Source organism: Petromyzon marinus, chromosome 47, assembly GCF_048934315.1.
Source record: "Petromyzon marinus isolate PM22_M1 ecotype Great Lakes invasive population chromosome 47, UKy_Petmar_22M1.pri1.0, whole genome shotgun sequence".
Lineage (NCBI taxonomy): Eukaryota > Metazoa > Chordata > Hyperoartia > Petromyzontiformes > Petromyzontidae > Petromyzon > Petromyzon marinus.
The window spans coordinates 8,882,919-8,901,265 of record NC_133713.1 but is presented as its reverse complement, the minus strand read 5'-3'; the positions used below and the strand labels follow the sequence as shown (position 1 = coordinate 8,901,265).

Below are 18,347 nucleotides of genomic sequence, written 5' to 3'. Positions count from 1 at the left end.
TCCTCCAAGGTCGAGGAAGAAGAAGAAACCAGGCTTTTTTTTATATATATACAAGACAAACTGCGTTTGCCCAATGCAGAGAGAATAGAGAGACCGTCTCAAATCTCCTGCCATAAGAATGTGGAGTTTCCACCAGTGTCTCGGGGTGCTCGGCGGCAGCAAGCGACGCCGGCCGCACGTCTTTCGACGGGGGCAGCGACATCACGGCCTCGCAGTCGAGCAGGGAGACGCGTACGTACAGCCGGGCGCTCGTGGTGGCGGTGACGCACACGGTCTGTAACCCAGCGAGGGTTGGGGAATCGCACGCACGGCGCCTGCTGTGCCTGCTGGATGACCACGGCCCTGCGGGTGTAGGTTTAAAGCCGGGGAGAAAGTGCGCCCGTCGCTCCCGCCGGGTGCCGGACGCCGCTTGGCGTCGCTTCTCTTCTGTGTCGATGACTTTTCGCTACTTAGACCCGTGCCACATTTTACGGCTCCGGGGGGAAACGACTCAAGAAACTCAATCCCTGACATCAGAGTGGGTTTTTATCTCACTTTGGTTAACATTTAGGAGTGGGGTGGGGGGGGGGAGGGCGCAGGGGGAGTGGCGGATGGGTTGGGGGTGGAAGATAAAAAACAAACTATAAGGACAGATAAGTGTACCACGGGGTGCGAGTCACTTCTCATCTTCCCGTTGTTTTATGATCTATTTGCTCGTTTTAACTCCGATTGTCAATATCTCTCACCGTGCCAATACGCTCGCGTCAATCATTCACACGCTGTTATGACACCCTGCCCAGAACACACAGGTGCATCCTATTCATTTGTTTACAAAGCTGGCCATGCCATTCTTTTACACGTACGGAGAACGTCGGCGGCAAGGTCTCTTTTTGCCGTGCGCGCCGAAGCACAGCGGTCGGCAACCTGCGTCCCGCGGTGCCCCTCCGCGTGGTGGGCCTGGCCTCGGTGTGCCTAGGGCGCTGCGTGGGGCCATGATGACTAACTCGCCTGGGTTGCACGTTCACCGACTCAAGAGGGTGCAGTTTCTCGCACGCTCTGCTATTATTACTATTACTACTACTGCCGTGAACTCGTTAACCCAGGAAAGTCTCGCGGAGTCTCAGGACATTTTTTTCAAAAGGGTCCTGCAAAGTTTTCACACAGTGTGTGTGTGGGGGGGGGGGGGGCGATGCTGCTCTGTGTAATTGCAATTTGCGTTTTTTTATTATCGCGTACGACGGCAGTACGGCTCAGGAGGTAAATGCCGATGTCTAGGTCTGCTGCTGGGCATGACGAGAGGGCTTTAGGAGAAAGAGTTTGTGTAGTTTTGCTCGAACTTCTGTGGGTTGTCCATCGATGTTATCTCTGCGGGTCTCTATGAGCCATCGGGTTTACTGTGCGGCCCAAAGTTCGTGCTGCATGGCCACAACCGCACGGCTGCGGCTTGTCCATCGATGTATCTCTGCGGGTCTCGACGAGTCTCGATGGGTTTACTGTGCGGCCCATAGTTCGTGCTGCATACCCGCAGTCACGTTGCTGTGGCTTCTCTTGAATTCTCCATTCGTGAAGGAGAAGCGTGCATCGGCCCGTAGATGTTTCCGATGCGGTCGATCGTCTCACCGGCGTCTTCGAGGAATGCAAAAGGCCAGGAGGTGCGCCACGTTCGGGTGTCCAATGAGGTGTTCAAGCTGCAGGTATTGTTTCTGCATTGCTGCACAGTTGATACGTGGCCCTACAAGATATGCCCTCACAGTTTCAAGAAAGTCATTTGAGCGAATTTTACCCAGGAAGGCCTCACTGTGTCTCTGAAGATTTTTTTTGTTAAATTGGTCCTGCCAAAAATTCGCAGTCAATGTTGTTATCCGCTATCCCAATTGAGTAATTTGCAGGGGATTAGCCGCGAACCGCCAATGAATCGCAAATTACAGGGACTTATGGATTATTGGATCGCAAATTATTGGATTTTCAGCATCGTGCCGTTTGGGCCAACAGTCAACGGTTCGCGTCAAGGGGAGTCCGTAATATACTTGCTGCCCTGCCATCTCCTGCCCACATCTCAGCCCCAAGCGTCTGGGTCTCGTCAGCGTGACAACCTGTTTACCCTCCCGCATAGGTTTTCTGCGGTTGTTCATTCGCGTTGCTCCCCTTTGCGTTCTCCCGGTCCTGCCACTCGTCGTCGCCGCTGCTGCCGGGCGCGGTGTCCGACGTTTAGCTCCACGTGCCGGGAGCCGCTTCTTCGGGAGGAACTCGGCTCGGCAGCAGCGACGAGCAACAGCCGCCGACGAAGGCCGCGCGTACTGACGGGCGGCTAGGAACGCCGGCCGCCCGGTTCGGTTTCCGAAGAAGCTCCCGGGACCCGGAGCGAAGCGTCGGACGTCACGCCGAACAACGACGAGCGGCACGACCCGAAATCCCGTAGCAGAGCTTCATTGTCCGTTATTTTTCTTCTTGGTCGTACGGCTGCTGATGTGGACGCAGAACAGCAACTGCAATTTCACATTCATGCGGTCAAACCCAGATAGCCGCGCGCGGAGCAGCGGAGGAGTCTATCGCTGCGATATCTCCTTCGTATTTGTGGATCGGGGCATTGCGTCGTTACACGTTGTACGGTCTGCTCTCGATGAACAAAGTCGCACTACTACTACTGGAGAGTTGAACTGTCGATTAACCGGGGCGATCGGCCGATCGAGGGCTCCGAGTGGAAAAAACCGACTCCGCGCCGCGCGACTTACACACGAGCCGCGGGACAGCCCCTGCCACTCCTGTAAACCATCAGCAGAGGGTGCCCCAGGAATTCTGGGAGGATTAGCGGCCGCCCCGAGCTCGAAAAATCTAAAGCAGCTGCACCCACGTCCCTCCGTCGCTCCCAATTTGGACGATTACGCCTCTCTCTCTCTTTCACTCTCTTCCCCTCTCTACACTGCTCATCCTGCTTCTTCCCTCGCACTGCTCCACTTTGTAATCCCCCCACCACCACCCCCCCCCCAAAGTTGTTATAATAATAATGATAATAAATTTGCTCAAATCGAGAAACGTACAAGTTCACGTCGATGTACACCCTGAGTTGTTTGTTGCTGACCGCTTGGGAGTTTTGGGGAATTTTTATGGGCTTGCGCTCGGCAACTTTGATTCACAAAAATGTATCATGTCAAAATATAATGCTTTTTATGACGTGCCCTTGACATGGCTTTACCCGCGATAGCAAAGTAATCGGTGAAAACGTTTACTTTTAAAGAATGACTTGAAAGACATCAGTGCGGGATGTCATCACGGTGACGTCTCGTGAGAAAGACGGAACCACCTGATCCTAAGGTAGCGCTGTTGGCAGCGCATATGGAGAGCCTCCAGACGCCTGATGTTCGATGCCAGCAGTGTCCAAGGTCTCTAATCTCGATTGACAAAGGGCTGTACGTGATTCATTACAATTATACGAGATCATTACCGGCCTGCATTATGTGTAGTTCCCAGACATCACAAAAGAGACAGTCAATCTCATTGGTAAATATATATACAGTTATATAATTATGGAATGACTTCAAATAGAATTTCAAGAACCCGCACTGGTGGTCACATCAAAGCGAGGACTAAAATGCGAATGCTGTTGCCATTAGCAAAACATTTGAAGTCCAAACGAGCCTCTCACTGCTCAAACGAGCAGCGGGACGCCTCTCTCATCTCCAACCGTGGCTCCGATCCAGCGGCGGGAATTCCACATTCCAATGGCAGGGGCCAGTCTCTCCATAGCACAGATTAAAAAAAAACCCCTGTATATCTACGCTGGGGCTTTGAAAAAAACAGAACTGCATACGGGGTGTTTCCAGTTTATCAGTTTTGCTTTTCAAGAATTCGTGCTCTTTGGGGTGTGAGCGGTGGTGCAGTGGTTCATGAACTGCGTGACGAGATCGATTCCCGGTCACGTGGAAGGGAACATCGCTGGCGAGTGATGGCTGAACCACGCAGAAGATTTGATCTGAGTTTAATCTTCCACGGAGCTGCTCATGGTCCACCCTAAATCGCATATATTGCACAAACCATGTGGTTACATAGAAAATTAAAAACGCTCCAGTGTGCGACTGTGGTCATCCAGAACAGAACGCGCAGCATATAACGATGCAATGCCCCGATTCACAAACACGAAGGAGACATCACAGCGATACGCTACTCCACTGCTCCTGGCACAGTTGTCGGGCCTGACCACCTGAATGTGAAATTGGAGTTGTTGCTCCGCAGCTACATCAGCAGCCGTACAAAAGAATAAGACTTAACAGATCCTGCGTGCACCCCCCCCCCCCCGCCAAACCTCAATGACCAGCATGGTGCAGTATGATCAAACTGCCCCCATGGATCAACACAGTATGGCGACGTCGTTATCCAGCAGTAGATTTGACAAAGAGACTGGTACAGGAGGTGCTGTTTATAACTGAGACAAACACAGTTTGGGAGACAAATGTCAAGAATGGCAAAAGTCAAAACCTGTTCGTCCGTTCAAATATTTTCGGCCGTTGAGACATCACAACCTCGCGCGGCCCTTCCGGAAATCCATCGCAGTGGCGTTGCCTACCCAGCATGCCGCAGGGCCCCCAGGGGCCCCAGAAGCCGCAGGGGTCCGGGCGTGGGGCCACGAATAGGTGGGGAGGGTGGGCAAGGGGAGGCGAACCCCAGGGCCCATGAAAACCACGCTAGGCCACTGACGCATCGTCAGGCCGATATCAATGAAGAACGACGCTCCGGTTTCTAAGCTGGAGGTGTTGCCGGTGTTGGGGGGGGGGGGGGGGGTGGCTCGCAGGGCCCACGCTGGCACGGTCCGGATCCCGGAGTCCAAATCCGCTCCATCCGTCCGTCTGTCCTCATCTCGTGACGCTAACGTATTTATTCCGATAATCCGATGAACCGTGTCGTGCGTAACATGTGTTACGCATTTTCCTAGAATTTAGAAGATTTCCGGAAGCCGATGAGCGGGGAGCCAGAGTGAGGTTTTGTTTTTTTCTCCTTTCTTTCTCCGCAAACGTCTCGTAAGGAGACCGCCGGCAGGACGGTCAGCCGGCGAAAACGACGGGAGACGGAGCGGAGGAACCGTTGACTGCGTGCAAAACTGGCCCCCAGTGGCGATCGCAGCCTCTGCCGGGGCTACCCAGGCGCAGGTTCATCTAAGGCGTCGGTTCAATTGATGCGCTGGGGGACATGCAAACGGTGCTCCTTTTAGGCAAAATAAAAGAGGTCTGTTGTAGGCAATTTATAAAGGAGATCTGCGATGTCATCTGTTTGAGGGGGAATTCCCTGACACAAGGTGGCAACGCTGCTAGCTGTGAAAGTTATCCGAACGGATACGTCTTCGTCTCGGTAAAATGCGATGCAGACAGCGCAGTTTAAGACGAGGACCAAAAAAAAACACGAGACTGGAACTCCAGTCGAAGAGCCGCCTCTCTCGTTCCGTATAAATTCCAGTCCGCACACAAGCGGCGATTCATGGGGCGCGTCCGCAACTGAGCAACCAGCTCGCCCGCCAAACTGAGTCGCCTGCGTGAGGGACATCTCTGCGACGACGAAATCTCAAGAGCCATTTTGGTTGCTCACCCGATGGCCCATGGCGCGGACGAGGATTCACAGACTCTCGCGGAGTCGCAACAACACGACAAGGAGAGAGTGGCGGCGGGGGGGGGGGCCTTTGCAGTGGCAGATTCAAGGTGGAGGGGGGGGGGCGCGGGGGGAAGAGTGTCAATGCCCACCATGCCCCCACACGCCAGTTAGCAATGGCCACGCATTTGCGTGGGATACACGGCTCGGGGTGGAGGGTGGGTGACGGGGGGGGGAGGGCGGAGCGTGACGTCAGTGCGACGCACGAGCCCGGCTCGGTGACGTCACCCGCGTGCCAGCCAGCCAGCAAAACTCATTTCTAATGGAGTATAACACTTACCGGAGGTAATGTTTTATTATTATTATTGGAGGGGGCCCTATTTGAAGATACTGAAATTTTGTGACCCGCTCCGTGGCAGCCGGTGCCGTTTGATTAAAACAATTCACTCCGATTGTTGCCCTAAATCCGTGGATCTTCTTCTTCACCTGGGGTGCACGCTGTACCCCCTGGGGGTGCGAGACGTGGCCAGATTTGTCAAATCATCGAAAGCACAAATGAATCACGGGCACGTAAGTACAACTACTTTGTGTTATCAAACCCTGTGTATTTACTAACCTTTAAAATGTTTAATTAACGATTGAGGAACAAAGGGTTGCAAGGCTGCAGTAAGGTTTTAAGAACCACTGCCCTAAATCATGTCGGTGATAGCGGAGAAGCACTGGCTGACAGCAGTTGTTACCTAACCCGATTGTCACTTCCTGCAATGTCACTTAATTTTTCATGGAGTGTGGGTTCGGAGCATTACGCTGAACATTCACGGGTAGCAAATTATTATTCGTTTTTTGTATATGTCATTGTAATTATGATGTCATTCGTCGTTTTAAAACTCGTTTGTAATACTGATACAGTGAGATATTTTTTAAAATGTATATGTACTTCCATAAAGATATAGTAGCAAGCAGGATAATAGTCTTAATTTATGAGCTGCATCCACCCAAACCATGGCAGCTCGAGAGAGCCCCTCTGGAGCGAGGGTATTTTGGTCTACTCTTCCAAAACTGGCCAAACGTCTTTGGGGAGAGGTGGCGGTACCCCCACACTCCGCCCCCACCGCTTGCGACCGACCTGCGGTGGAGTAGCTCACTCACCAGACAGTCTCTTGAAGGAGGGTTCGGCTCTGTCCTCGATGGTCAGCGTCACGGCCAAGCGGAGCATCGCCACGAGCACCTTCCCCGCGCGCTCCGCGTTTTCCAGCTCGCCGCCCGACTGCGAACGCACGCGCGCAAAAAAAGCACAAAGCAAAAGATCCCCCAGGCAGCCGACGTGGCCTGTTGGGGGAAAGGGCTTCAAGACGAGCGCCTACGAAGGCCGGCACGGAGCACGAGCGGGGTTGGTGTAAGCAATGTCCCTTTTACGACCTCGCTCGTCTCTCCTAAACCGATGCAGCCCAAAGAACCGCGATTTTTTTTCCCATTCAATGGTAGCTACGCCTGGAAGTGTTCCACCTTCTGCGAGCCCCACTAAGGGCCATCGCACCTTCAGCGTCATCATCGCCGCCAAGTTGGCGGGCCGTCCGGGCAACGATGGTCACCGCACCGCTTCTGCAGGCCGTCTGGAACGCTTTCCTTGTCCGGTGTTAGGAAGCCACTGGAGCTGGTGCGCTTTAAGATCTCGACTGAAAAATAATTTCTTTCGGACTGTTTTTTTGTGCTCGGCATTGTTGTTCTTCCCTCCCACGCACCTCCGATTAGCGCGGTCGGCTTACGCACGGGCAGATAATCGCGGTGCCATCTAGCGGCGGGAGAGCGGGACCCGTTGAAGAGACTCCGGGAGTAGCTCCATGACGTCGTCCCTCAGGGCCAATTCCATGACGTAAACGACGCGACACTCCGACGGCCGTAGGGTTTTTATTTCTTTTTTAAGAAGCGACGCTCGTTTGCTCATTTCCCGAGTCTTACCAGCACGGCCAAAGTTAAAAACGATAGAGTCCAGATTACATTTCACGCGCGCGCGTGCGCCTGTGTGTGTACGCGTAGGGAAACTCGAAACTGGAACTGAAAGGTAATTAAAAACACAATTAAGCAACTGGGCACCCCAGCAGTGGTAATTTCCGCGACATTTCCACCACGAATGGTTCCTTTTTGGTTGGCCGAGCAGAAGGATTTGTGCGTGTTTTTTCTCTCTTTCAAAATTAGCCGCTTTCCCGTCGTGAATCAAGGCCAGAGAACGCATTCATCCTCCATCTCCTTAAGAAGCCACGCATCTCCTCCCTCCTCCTCCCTCCTCGTCTCTCCGCTCTCCGCACTCCCGAGCCGGTTTCCATTATCCGTCCACGTCCGTCCTTCGGTCGCCGCCGTAATCCTATTAACTCGCCACCGAGAATCCACCGCTCGCATTCCTGCTTTTGAATAACTTATTGCCGTTGGAGACGCGCACACACAAAGACAAAGATCCCCCGTATATCCTCGACAGACTCTTGGGGCAAAGTGCTGTTAGTGAGCACCTATTGGAGATGGTGTGGGCCCAAACCACTCCCCTCCCCAGTGGTGATGTTTACGCACCGCACCAGGTACTCATTTGAGGCTGAGTCTACCTGGGGGAGCACCCAAGACTGCTTCGTCACTGGTGCCGGGCCGTGAGCAGGAATCGAGCTCGGGCCTTCGCCGGGTCCGTAAGCGCGGTGCCCTAACCACCGCGCTGCCGCTCCCCGCACACGGGCTGCCCCTGCACCCCACGCGCACTATGGACAGCGGCCTTTGTGGGAGGCTTTTTGTGTAGGGTCGTGAAAATTCTGGCTCAGACAATGCAACAAAAGGCCTCGCCGGTAATTCACGTTATTATGATTTCATAAAATCAACGTGGCCCCGGTGAGATTCTTTTCCCACAGGGGTCATGTCTAGTTCACGACCCGACGTGGATTATTTACCAATTTGTCCGTTCATTATTCGCTTTACGAACGCGTACCAGAGAACCGAGTTTGATCCGTTGCTGAGTGTAATCAAAACCGGTCGGAGGCACCCCCATCGCCCCCCTTCACCAAACCACCATGACCAGCGTGGTGAAATATGGTCAAGCAAGCACCCCATGACAGTGTGGTTTAGGTACTGCGTGCAGTTCTGCGCAGCACACGACGTGTATTAAAATGTACGGCCGAATTAGAACTCTGGTCATCTTCGCAGCAGCGGCTTTTGGCTGCTGGGCCATCGAACAAAGACGGCCGCCGTCGCCGCATCGCGCGGAGCTTTCGCATGCGCTTCCGCGGCCGTCTGGAACGCTCTTCCCTCCGAAATTCGGACGCCACTGACGCTATGCACTTTTAAATCTAGACTGAAAACTCATTTCTTTAGAACCGCTTTTTGTGATTTCGTTTGTTGTCCTTCCCCCGCAGCATCGATTGGCAGGGTTGGCTACGTACGGTGTGAAAAAAGTTCAACACACATATGTATAATCAGAGTGACCAGGTAATGCTTCGTGTGCACTGTGCGATGACAACATTGCTTTACCACTGCAACCATGCTACTGGTGCACAGAAGCATGTCACACGTGGCTGTCAGGGGCCTTTCCAATGACAGCGTCACAAATAAATCGTGGCATCCGGCCAGGTGGCTCAGCTGGTAGAGTGAGCAGCTCACAAATGGAAGGTTGCAAGTTCATACCCTGTTTGTTAGGGTGGAGGTGGATGTTGACTCGAACCATAACCCCCTCCGGGGTCGATAAAATGACGACCCCTTTTGCGACGAAGCAACAATGGCAGTCGTCCAATAGAGTGACGCCGCCTCCTGTCTCGGGAATGTGGAATTCGCGCCACTGGCTCAGGGCTGCAAACATGACGCTCGTTTGAGCATCAAATCGCCGTGACGCGTTTGTCATCTCGATTGTGAGCCAACGGTAGTGGCGTCACTCGTGGGGTGCGGGAGGTGCGGACCGCACCGGGTGACACCATCAGAGGGGGTGACACCAAAATGACTGTCTAGAACAATTTTTGTGCAGTGTTTCAGCATAAATTTCGTTATTTATTTTTTATTAAAAATATCCCTGTAGTTAGTTATAACAACAAACACATTTTTCGTAAGCTCAGCTTACACGTACTGTATCAATACACCTAAGAGGCTAAACCCCTGTGCTAATTAACTTTTTGAACCTTGTAATGCCCTCCGGTCAGAGCTGTCATTGTTACCCAGCTACAATGACACTTCGAGTCACGTGGTTCCGTCTGCACGCGCTGCAAGCACGCGCTGTTGTGTCCGTTCGCTGCTGGTGTCTCTATAGTCGCTGGTTTTGTCAAATTTTCTGGTATTTTAGCTACAATGTCGTGGTAATTAGTATTTGTGAACCTACATCAATAACCTTTTTGAGAATTAAGTAGTAATTAAAGGAAATATTGTAATTTAAAGGTGTCATTTTAATTTTGCTAGGTGTTTACGTCACTACTATTGCCATTACGTTCAGTGATATACGGGATTTACTACGGGCGGAGGTCCATGAGGGGTGACACCATGAGTTACCGTACTGGGTGACACCAACCCTCGTGACGCCACCTGGCCAACGGCAGTCTGACCACGTCGCGAATTTCAGGCTACCCCTAGGAATACAAGGTGCTTCAAAAAAATGTTAACACTTCGGAGAATTTGCAACAATACCACGTGACATGTGCTGCTGCCTCCGGGATCTGGAGACCACCTGGAGAAGATTCCTGCCCACGTGTTGACAACGATGGCCAAACAGGTGGAGACTCTTTGACTTTTTGAAGCTGTTAACATTACACCTGTTATCACGTTACAGTCTATTATCTATTAAAAACGATAGTCCCATGTTAAGTGTTAACTTTTTTTTTTTAAGCAGCCTGTGCAGCGGAGAGCTCCCGCGAAACGACAACGTGGTAAATGAATCAAGTGCAGCTCCACACACGCCTCACTTCACAGTCGGGAACTTTCCAACTATTTGCACATCTGTTCTTCCTGGTCTCGGTTGAACCAAACCCAAATTTGGCCACCAACCCCGGTTATTTGTACTGGGAGTGAAGTTTTTTTTTAAATCAGGATTCGGCAAAGTAAGCTCGGCACTGCGAAAAAAAAACCACCGACGTTATGAGAAATTCGGAGTGGTCCGTTTGGGAATTAAGGAAAGAACAGGGGGTCACCGTTGATGCTGCCGTTGTTAAAGCGACAAAGAATAAAACGGAACTGGGGCAGGAACAGCTGACGCGAAACGAGCGATGAAGCCGAAGCCAGGGAAGGGAAGAGAAGCCGCGACAGCGGAAGACGCGGTAGCGGCAGCGGCAGCAGCGGCAGCAGCGGCAGCGAGGCAACATCACAGATTCCGGAGCTCACGACTGGACAGGAACTGAAAAGGGAGGATCGGCGGAGAATGGTGGGGAGGCGAAGGAGTTTTTTTGCCCAGCGGCGGGAAGTTACCGGCCGACAGCAACGACAGCAAGGGGGCGAGGGCGCTTGCGGACGCGTGTGCGTGTCAGCGGTGCGGCGTCGGAGCAAATACGCACGGCAAGGACCCCGTCGTCGGACATGACGAGGTATCCCAGCTGGTCGGGGATCTTCTCCAGGCCCTGCGTGAGCGTGTTCGCCTGCACGGGGGGGGGGGACAAAGCCGCGCGCCGCGTGACAATGAATTAACTCGACGACGTTCGAACAAACAGAGAGACAGAGAGCTGGCGCAGCGCGGAGAGTTAAAACATTTTTTTTTTACCTTTTTCCATTCTGATGAGGTACGCGTACGTCATCAGAATAGAACCGCAAGGAAAACTTAAGTAAAGATAACTTCTTGAGTGCCGAGGCACCCACAAGGCCATGCGGGAGGGCGCGTGGCACCGTTTGGCGCCAGCTGTCGCAGAGTGCGGTCGTGTGGCTACAGTTATCTGCGGTGAGTACAATGTCTTAAAAAACAACAGCGCCACGCTTCTCGAAATAAAATGAACGCTGAACTGCTTGCGCGTTCCGAGATTCAACGGTGAACGGGACCCGCACCTTACGACTTGCAGTTGTCTCGAAATGGGAAAGGGTTCAGTTGAGAGAATTCAACGACACGCGGTCGCTCGCACGCGGTGGTTAGCTGTGCGACGGCACGAACCCGGAGTTCCGAGTTCGATTCCATAGCTAATGTCCGCGGCACTCGATATGAGAACCGGTTCTGACCGCCGGCCCCCTCACTCGCGACCGACCGGCGTGGTGAAGTATGGTAAAAAAAAAAATCCCATGACTGACATGTGCAGAGGCCGTCATGCATTGGTGGAGTGAGAATGTCTGGAATGTTTACGTATAATTCTTCTACGTATTATTTTTTTACCTTGAAACTAAAAAAAAATAGACAGGAGGTATGTTTTGAGTCGCTCGGATCGGCTGGGACAGAATCATTTTATATCAGAGAATGGCCCCAGAAGATCACACCACAGAACCCATTTGGATTGATCCAGCTCAGAGACTTAACCAATTATTTGTATTTGTACGACACGCGACAGAACGAGGTGGTGCAAGTGGTCAGCGGACTGTAACTGTAAACTCGGCGGCCCGGGGTTTGATTTCCCGGCTATGGCTAACGTGAGTGGGGAGTGATATATCGGCGCCGGCGATGGGTTGCCTTTCTCAAAAGCCGCTCCGACCGGCATGGAAAAGGGTACGGCGGGGGGGGGGGGATTTCATCCAGCAGTGGATTCGCAAAGGGCTGTAAGCTAGCATTCATTATTCAATCAAGATCTGGTCACGGTCTGGATAATGATGCCGACCGAAATGCCTGCAGCAATTATAATAATTACTAAATCTATAAAGCGCCTTACAAGGTACTTGAAGAGCTGAGTACCTGGTAGACAACTCTCAGCAGATGGGCAATGATATTTTCCGAAGTAATTATTCAAGACAAAGTGGTACATTCCGCTCCGTCTGGACATTCCATCTCCCGACAGCGCAACTGGAATATAATTGCAAGAAAAGTAATTTTTTTGAAGATTTGAAGAAAATAAAAAATGTATTATTATTATATCTTCAACATCTTTTCCATGACCTCAATCACTGCAGGCAAAGGAATAGAGGAGCCTATTAAAATCATTAGGGACTTGGTGAAAACGTGAGCTCAGAGGCGTAATTATCGCGGCGGATGAGACTTCAAAGCGACGCGCGGCCAAGCAGGCGGTGTGCAGGTGACGGCAGGCCCAGGTGAGGAGGAGCGTGGTGGGGGTGAGGTGACCTGCCGATACGAGGGCCCGCGTGAGACTATGCCCAGAGACCACAGCGCCGGCGCTGCCCACTCCGCCCGTAGCGGCACGCGACGCCACACGGGGACGCCGGGCCGTTTCCAACGCTGGCTCGAAGGCTCCGGCTCGTGCGCTCGTGATCGCCGCGGGCTGCGATTTGCTGGCGCGCCTCCCGAGATAATCACGCGGTGGTGGGGGAAGTGCTCACAGGGCCAGGTGCGACGTTCGCAAAGCGGCGCAGCATTGTCAACGTGCACAAGCATCGGTAATAAATGAAATCGAAAAGCCGTGAACTGTGCTCGAGACGAGAGTCTTTCTTACGTCCACTTCGATAGTTATTCACACGCCACCTGAAGGCACAATGTGTATTTAATTTAGTGGCGAATTGTGGCTAGATGAGTGGTACTTCTGGGTAAATTGTCCACCAACTTTGGTTGACATCATTCCAAACGACCCATTCAGTGAATCTTAATTTCATCCACCTTAATAAAAAAACCCTCCATCACTTAGGGGTTGATTTGACAGCAAAGAGACTGGCTCCTGCCACGTGAATGTGTAATTTCCACCAACTGGCTCAGAAATAAGGCACGCTGATGCCCGGGTTGAGCATGGAGAAGATGATTAATTTCTGCAACGGCTTTCAAGTGACAGTTCATAGATGCGTGACACTTGACTGCTAATTGGGCAATGTGTACGTAAATGTTTAAATAGCCTCGGGGGAAATTTGTCTTTACTCATCGCTAAATCGCATTTGGAAATACCTTTGGTGGGTCACACATCAACACACGCCTCAGCATTAATAAATTGAAAATGCAACTAAAATCAGGTGCCTATCAGCCAATGTGGAAAAGAAGCCCCTTGCAGTGGCAGAGGGCAATAAAATCTTGCCGGGCAGTGATGGCTCTGCACGTGGCCTGTAGTCCAGCACTGCCGAGGCAGCAAGGGTTGCTGGACCACTGCACGAATGTTGTTGAAACTCCCTTCCCGTGGGCGCCAAGAAGGCGCCGTACCTTGGCTCGCCCAGAAGGCGGTACAGCAAGTGTGGGGACTCCAATCTGTTTCGTCTGCATGGGATAGCGTGTTTCCCCCTCGCATGCATATGTTTTCTCCGGGTGCTCTGGTTTCCTCCGATATGTAAACACTCATTAATTGATTCTAGATTTGAAGCTTTCGTGACTGCAAGGATTCATACTCTTTGGTTTTATTCGGTAAAGTCACATGACTTTACCGAATAAATCCAAAGAGTACTCATTAATTGATTGAAAACATCTTCGTGTATAGAGGACCGCGGAGCTTGGGCAATTGAATCATTTGGCGGGACCCCGGGGTCCCGCAAAAATCAGGTCAATAATTATTATTTTTCAGTCCGCCCACTACGTGATCCCGACAGCAACGCGCCGCCCGCCCAGACTCGCGCCAACAAGCGCCAGCAGCAGGCGGCGATCGACACGACGGGCGCCACCCCACCGGCCAAACGCAAACCCGGGCGTCCGCCGCAGTCGCGCGCGGCGACGACGCCCTCCGGTCAGCCGTCGATCCTCAGCTTCTTTGCCAAGGCGAGCCCCGCCCCCCAGGCAGTGAATTTAACGTGTTAATGTAATTTTTCAACTTTTTACGAAACTTAGTGCCCCGAGTAGCTCTCGACGAGGCCAATCGATTGACACTAGTTTTGTTGTCGGTAAGGCAACGAGACTCGTGTCGCTACGTGGTTTTTTCTCACCCCGGGGCAGTGATGGGACCCCGGGGTCCCGCCAATTGCTTCAATTGTTGGTCGCGCCTGGTGGCTCACCGGCAGGCTGCTGCCTTCCCGCTCATCCCTGGTCCCTCCTTGCGTCGTCGACAGCGAGCAAATGCTGTGCGGTGCGTTACGAGTTGAAATCGTTGTTTATCATTAATTACACATCGTAATTATTAAACCGTTAAAACGACAAACGCCGTTCCCATGGCTAATATATCTCACCCCCCCTCCCGTGACCGATGAGCACAGCTAAGATGATCACGGCGTTGGAGGACCGCCGCTGGCGGTGCCGTATCGAGGTGGTGGGCCCTCATGCGGTCACGGGTCGTTTGAAAGTCAGAATCAGAATTACGTATTCATACTGGAGGAATCCGATGAGCTATAAAGCTCGTTTTCACAGATGTCCAGTAGGGGCACGGGGTGAGGACGTTGCAACGACAAACAGAACAACAACACGACAGGAGTGCAAAGTACAAGAAAGGTCAACGAGTCACCCAAACACAAACAAGGAGGCCGCTCTTCTTCTCCATCTTTTCTACAGTTACATGCTCATCCCTCACATTAACATCATGTTCATCCCTCACATTAACATCATGCTCATCCCTCACATTAACATCATGTTCATCCCTCACATTAACATCATGCTCATCCCTCACATTAACATCATGCTCCTCCCTCACATTAACATAATGCTCATCCCTCACATTAACATCATGCTCATCCCTCACATTAACATCATGCTCCTCCCTCACATTAACATCATGCTCATCCCTCACATTAACATAATGCTCATCCCTCACATTAACATCATGCTCATCCCTCACATTAACATCATGCTCCTCCCTCACATTAACATCATGCTCATCCCTCACATTAACATCATGCTAATTTCTCACATTAACATCACTAAATCCCCGGCCACTTCTTTATGACCCTTGAGCTACACCCATTTCAAACCTTTTAAAACAGTCTGCCTCAGCAGCAGACCAATGCTTTCCCACCTGATGATGGACGCTTGTGTTGCGCCCGAAACGTCGTGATTTATTTTATTTTATACCTACGTGACTTTACCGAAAGCACCAAAGAGTATGGATTCCTGTAGTCACGAAAGCTTCAAATCTACTTTAAATAAACATAAACCACGCCCATCATACCAGGAAAAGCCCACTCGAGGCATTAACTTCAGAAGCGACCTGGCTATCACAAATGACAGCTCAACGAAGTGCCGTATCATCACGTGGAAATGTGTAGCAGCCAAATACTCGATAAGCGCGCGTTGATTCTAAATGCGGACGGAAAAAAACCCGGAGAAAATCCACGCGGCCACGGGAAGAGAGACACGCAGACTCAAAAAATACAGCAGGCGTCAGGGTCTGGATCGCACCCACGACCTCCTGCGTACCACAGAATGCTGCGCACGGGCCAACATTTTCCCCCCGCCCATCCCCTCCCCCCCGTTCTTCACGGAGTTTACAAATCAAACTGGACACGGCGTCGACTCGCGTCAGCGGCGCAATTCGCATCGCGTCCGGGCGAAATTCGTAGGCAGACGTTTCGTACCAAAAAAGAAATGCAAAACGTGTCTATTGCACGTACACATTATACGCCAGTAACGGGTGATGCGCGCAATCTAAATGCTCGTGCCGCTGCTCGTTGGCACGGCACGCGACGCGCGGTTTTGGTAGAAAGGTAAAAGTTCCCCCCCCCTTCGAGGTGGCTCAGTCGGGGAGCAGCGAACAAGCTGCATGGTGCTGAGGTTGAACGACGGAGTCGCTCGGACTGCAAAATTAAACAAGTTAATAACAGCCGTGGACACAGCGCGTTGTCAGTCCACCGCTGCTGGATGAGGGCCTCTGCACCCTGTGTTGGTCAAGGGGCGGCGCGAGGGGGGAGTTTGAGCATACTTCAACATGCCAGTCAGTGGGGGGGGGTGCAGAGAACACGGGAGGACTGGTTCAGATGTATCGCGTGCCACTGATGTCAGCCGTGACCCGGAATCGAATGAAGGTTTTTCGAGAAATTTAAACAAAAAATTACTGTCAATTAATTTGAAAATACAAAGTGGGAACTGCCATTGTGCCCGATGGGAGTTTTCACTTGGTACACAATAAAAAAGAGACTGATGGGGATAAGATGTTGGCACTCGAAATGTATTGCTGTGCCCAAAGAGTGAACAACGTGGAAGTGAGAAAAAGGTTGCAGAAGAAGACGACAACATGATGATGCAGGCAGTGATGAGAAGGAAGCTGACACTACTTGGACACACTTGTACTAGGATGGACAAAACAATGTAAGGAACCGGCAACAGAGGAAGCCCCAACGGAGCACGGCTTGACCACGACGGCACAAGAGGTTGGTACCAGAAAGTTGTGGCCACTGCTTGGGCAGATTGGCACAAGACAAGAGAGGAAAGTGGAAACAAATGACGAAATTTGATTTGGGGCTTTCGTGACTGCAGGAATTACTCTTTGTTTTTTTCGGTAAAGTCACGTAGAAATAAGAAATCTTGTTCGATTTGATGTGCTTTTCCATCTCTCGTTGTCTCCCCTACATGCTAAGGCCTCGACACAGAGACCCTATCTCTCTGTGCTCCATACGTTGTGTCTCTCTTTGTGTCTCTATGTTAACTCCCTCTACTTAGGTGTCTGTATATATATCTGCGGTTCTGTTTCCTCTCTCTCTTAAATTTAGCTCTTCTATGCCTGATGACGATTGCCTGCGTTGCAATCGAAACGTCGTATGCTATTATGTAATTTTATTATTTATTATTATTTATTATTTTTTCGTGACTTTACCGAAAAACCCAAAGAGTAAATGACGAAATGTGCAGTGGACACCTACGGGGCTATCTGCCCATGGATCCTGGCGATGATGATGATGATGGCGAACATATTACCCTTTGTGACAGAAACATGGGACGCTGACGAAAGCGAGAACGGGAATCTGAATGCGTGCAATGAATAATCATGAACCGCAACGATCTCAATTCTTGTAGCCGGCTGCCACCGCAGACGATTCGCTCGCGCGAAGGAACCACACAGGGAAAGCTGGGAGGGCAGACGGGGCGGCAAAAGCCGGCGGCCACCAAAAGGTCCCCAAGCTCCGCAGTCCTCTCTGTCGTTGCGGTGCGTTTAGCCGCCAAGTAACGGGCGTTCGCGCGCGCGAGGAGGAAACCGGAGCACCTGGAGAAAGCCCGAGGATGCACGCGTGAAATTACACCGAGAGGCGGAAAGAGGAGCGCGTGGAATTACACCGAGAGGCGGAATCAGGACATCGTGTCGAACGGTGCGCGGTACGACCCGAAAGCGCATCGGAGTAACCGCTCCGAGTAATTTTTTTGCTTGTGTTTTTTACCCTCACGACACAAAGTTTTCAAAGTCACTCGAAACAGGCCTAAGGGCGCGCCGGCACGGGGCAACACAGCTACAAGGGTAAGAGCCCGTCGTGTTTTTTTTTTGTGGGTTCGGTCCGTGCCTGCAGCAAGAGAATAAGAAAAAAACCGCCGCCAGGGAATGAGCATCACCGTCGTCCGGAGACGTCGAAAAATGAAAGGCGACCCGCGGAAACCTTCATCAGAGTGGGAAGTCTTGCACCGCTGTCATTCAGTGCACCGTGGGGATAATCTTAACTGAACGTAGGCATCGCTCCAAGGGAAACGATGCAGCCGGTTATGTGAAAATATAATTATATATTTTGGAAAATGAAGCGGAGCAGGCCGGGCTCCAGCTCCTCTCAGATGGGTGGCGGGGGGGGGCGAGGTGGGTGGTGATTGGGGGGGGGGGGGCAGAAAAGCGGTTGAGTGTGGGGGGGGGGGGCGACCTCCATAGTGATATCTCCGCTAAGCAGGGTGAAAC

The 18,347-nt window shown here is 51.9% G+C and overlaps 1 protein-coding gene across 5 annotated transcripts in view; it reads right to left on the bottom strand.

The window, feature by feature from the left end:
* LOC116952486 (ragulator complex protein LAMTOR4) overlaps positions 1–18,347 on the bottom strand; it is a 57,997-nt gene that overhangs the window by 10,034 nt on the left and 29,616 nt on the right. For 3 of the 5 annotated variants that reach the window (XM_076074374.1, XM_076074373.1, XM_076074375.1), the window contains exons 2-3: positions 11,055–11,135; positions 6,703–6,820 (exon numbers count right to left, since the gene is read on the bottom strand). In XM_076074374.1, coding sequence (XP_075930489.1) covers positions 6,703–6,820; positions 11,055–11,078 — 142 coding nt within the window. In that variant the 5' untranslated portion in view covers positions 11,079–11,135. Of the gene's footprint in view, positions 1–6,702; positions 6,821–7,090; positions 8,729–11,054; positions 11,136–18,347 lie in introns of those variants that run through there. The other 2 variants (XM_076074376.1, XM_076074377.1) reach the window with 2 other exon arrangements.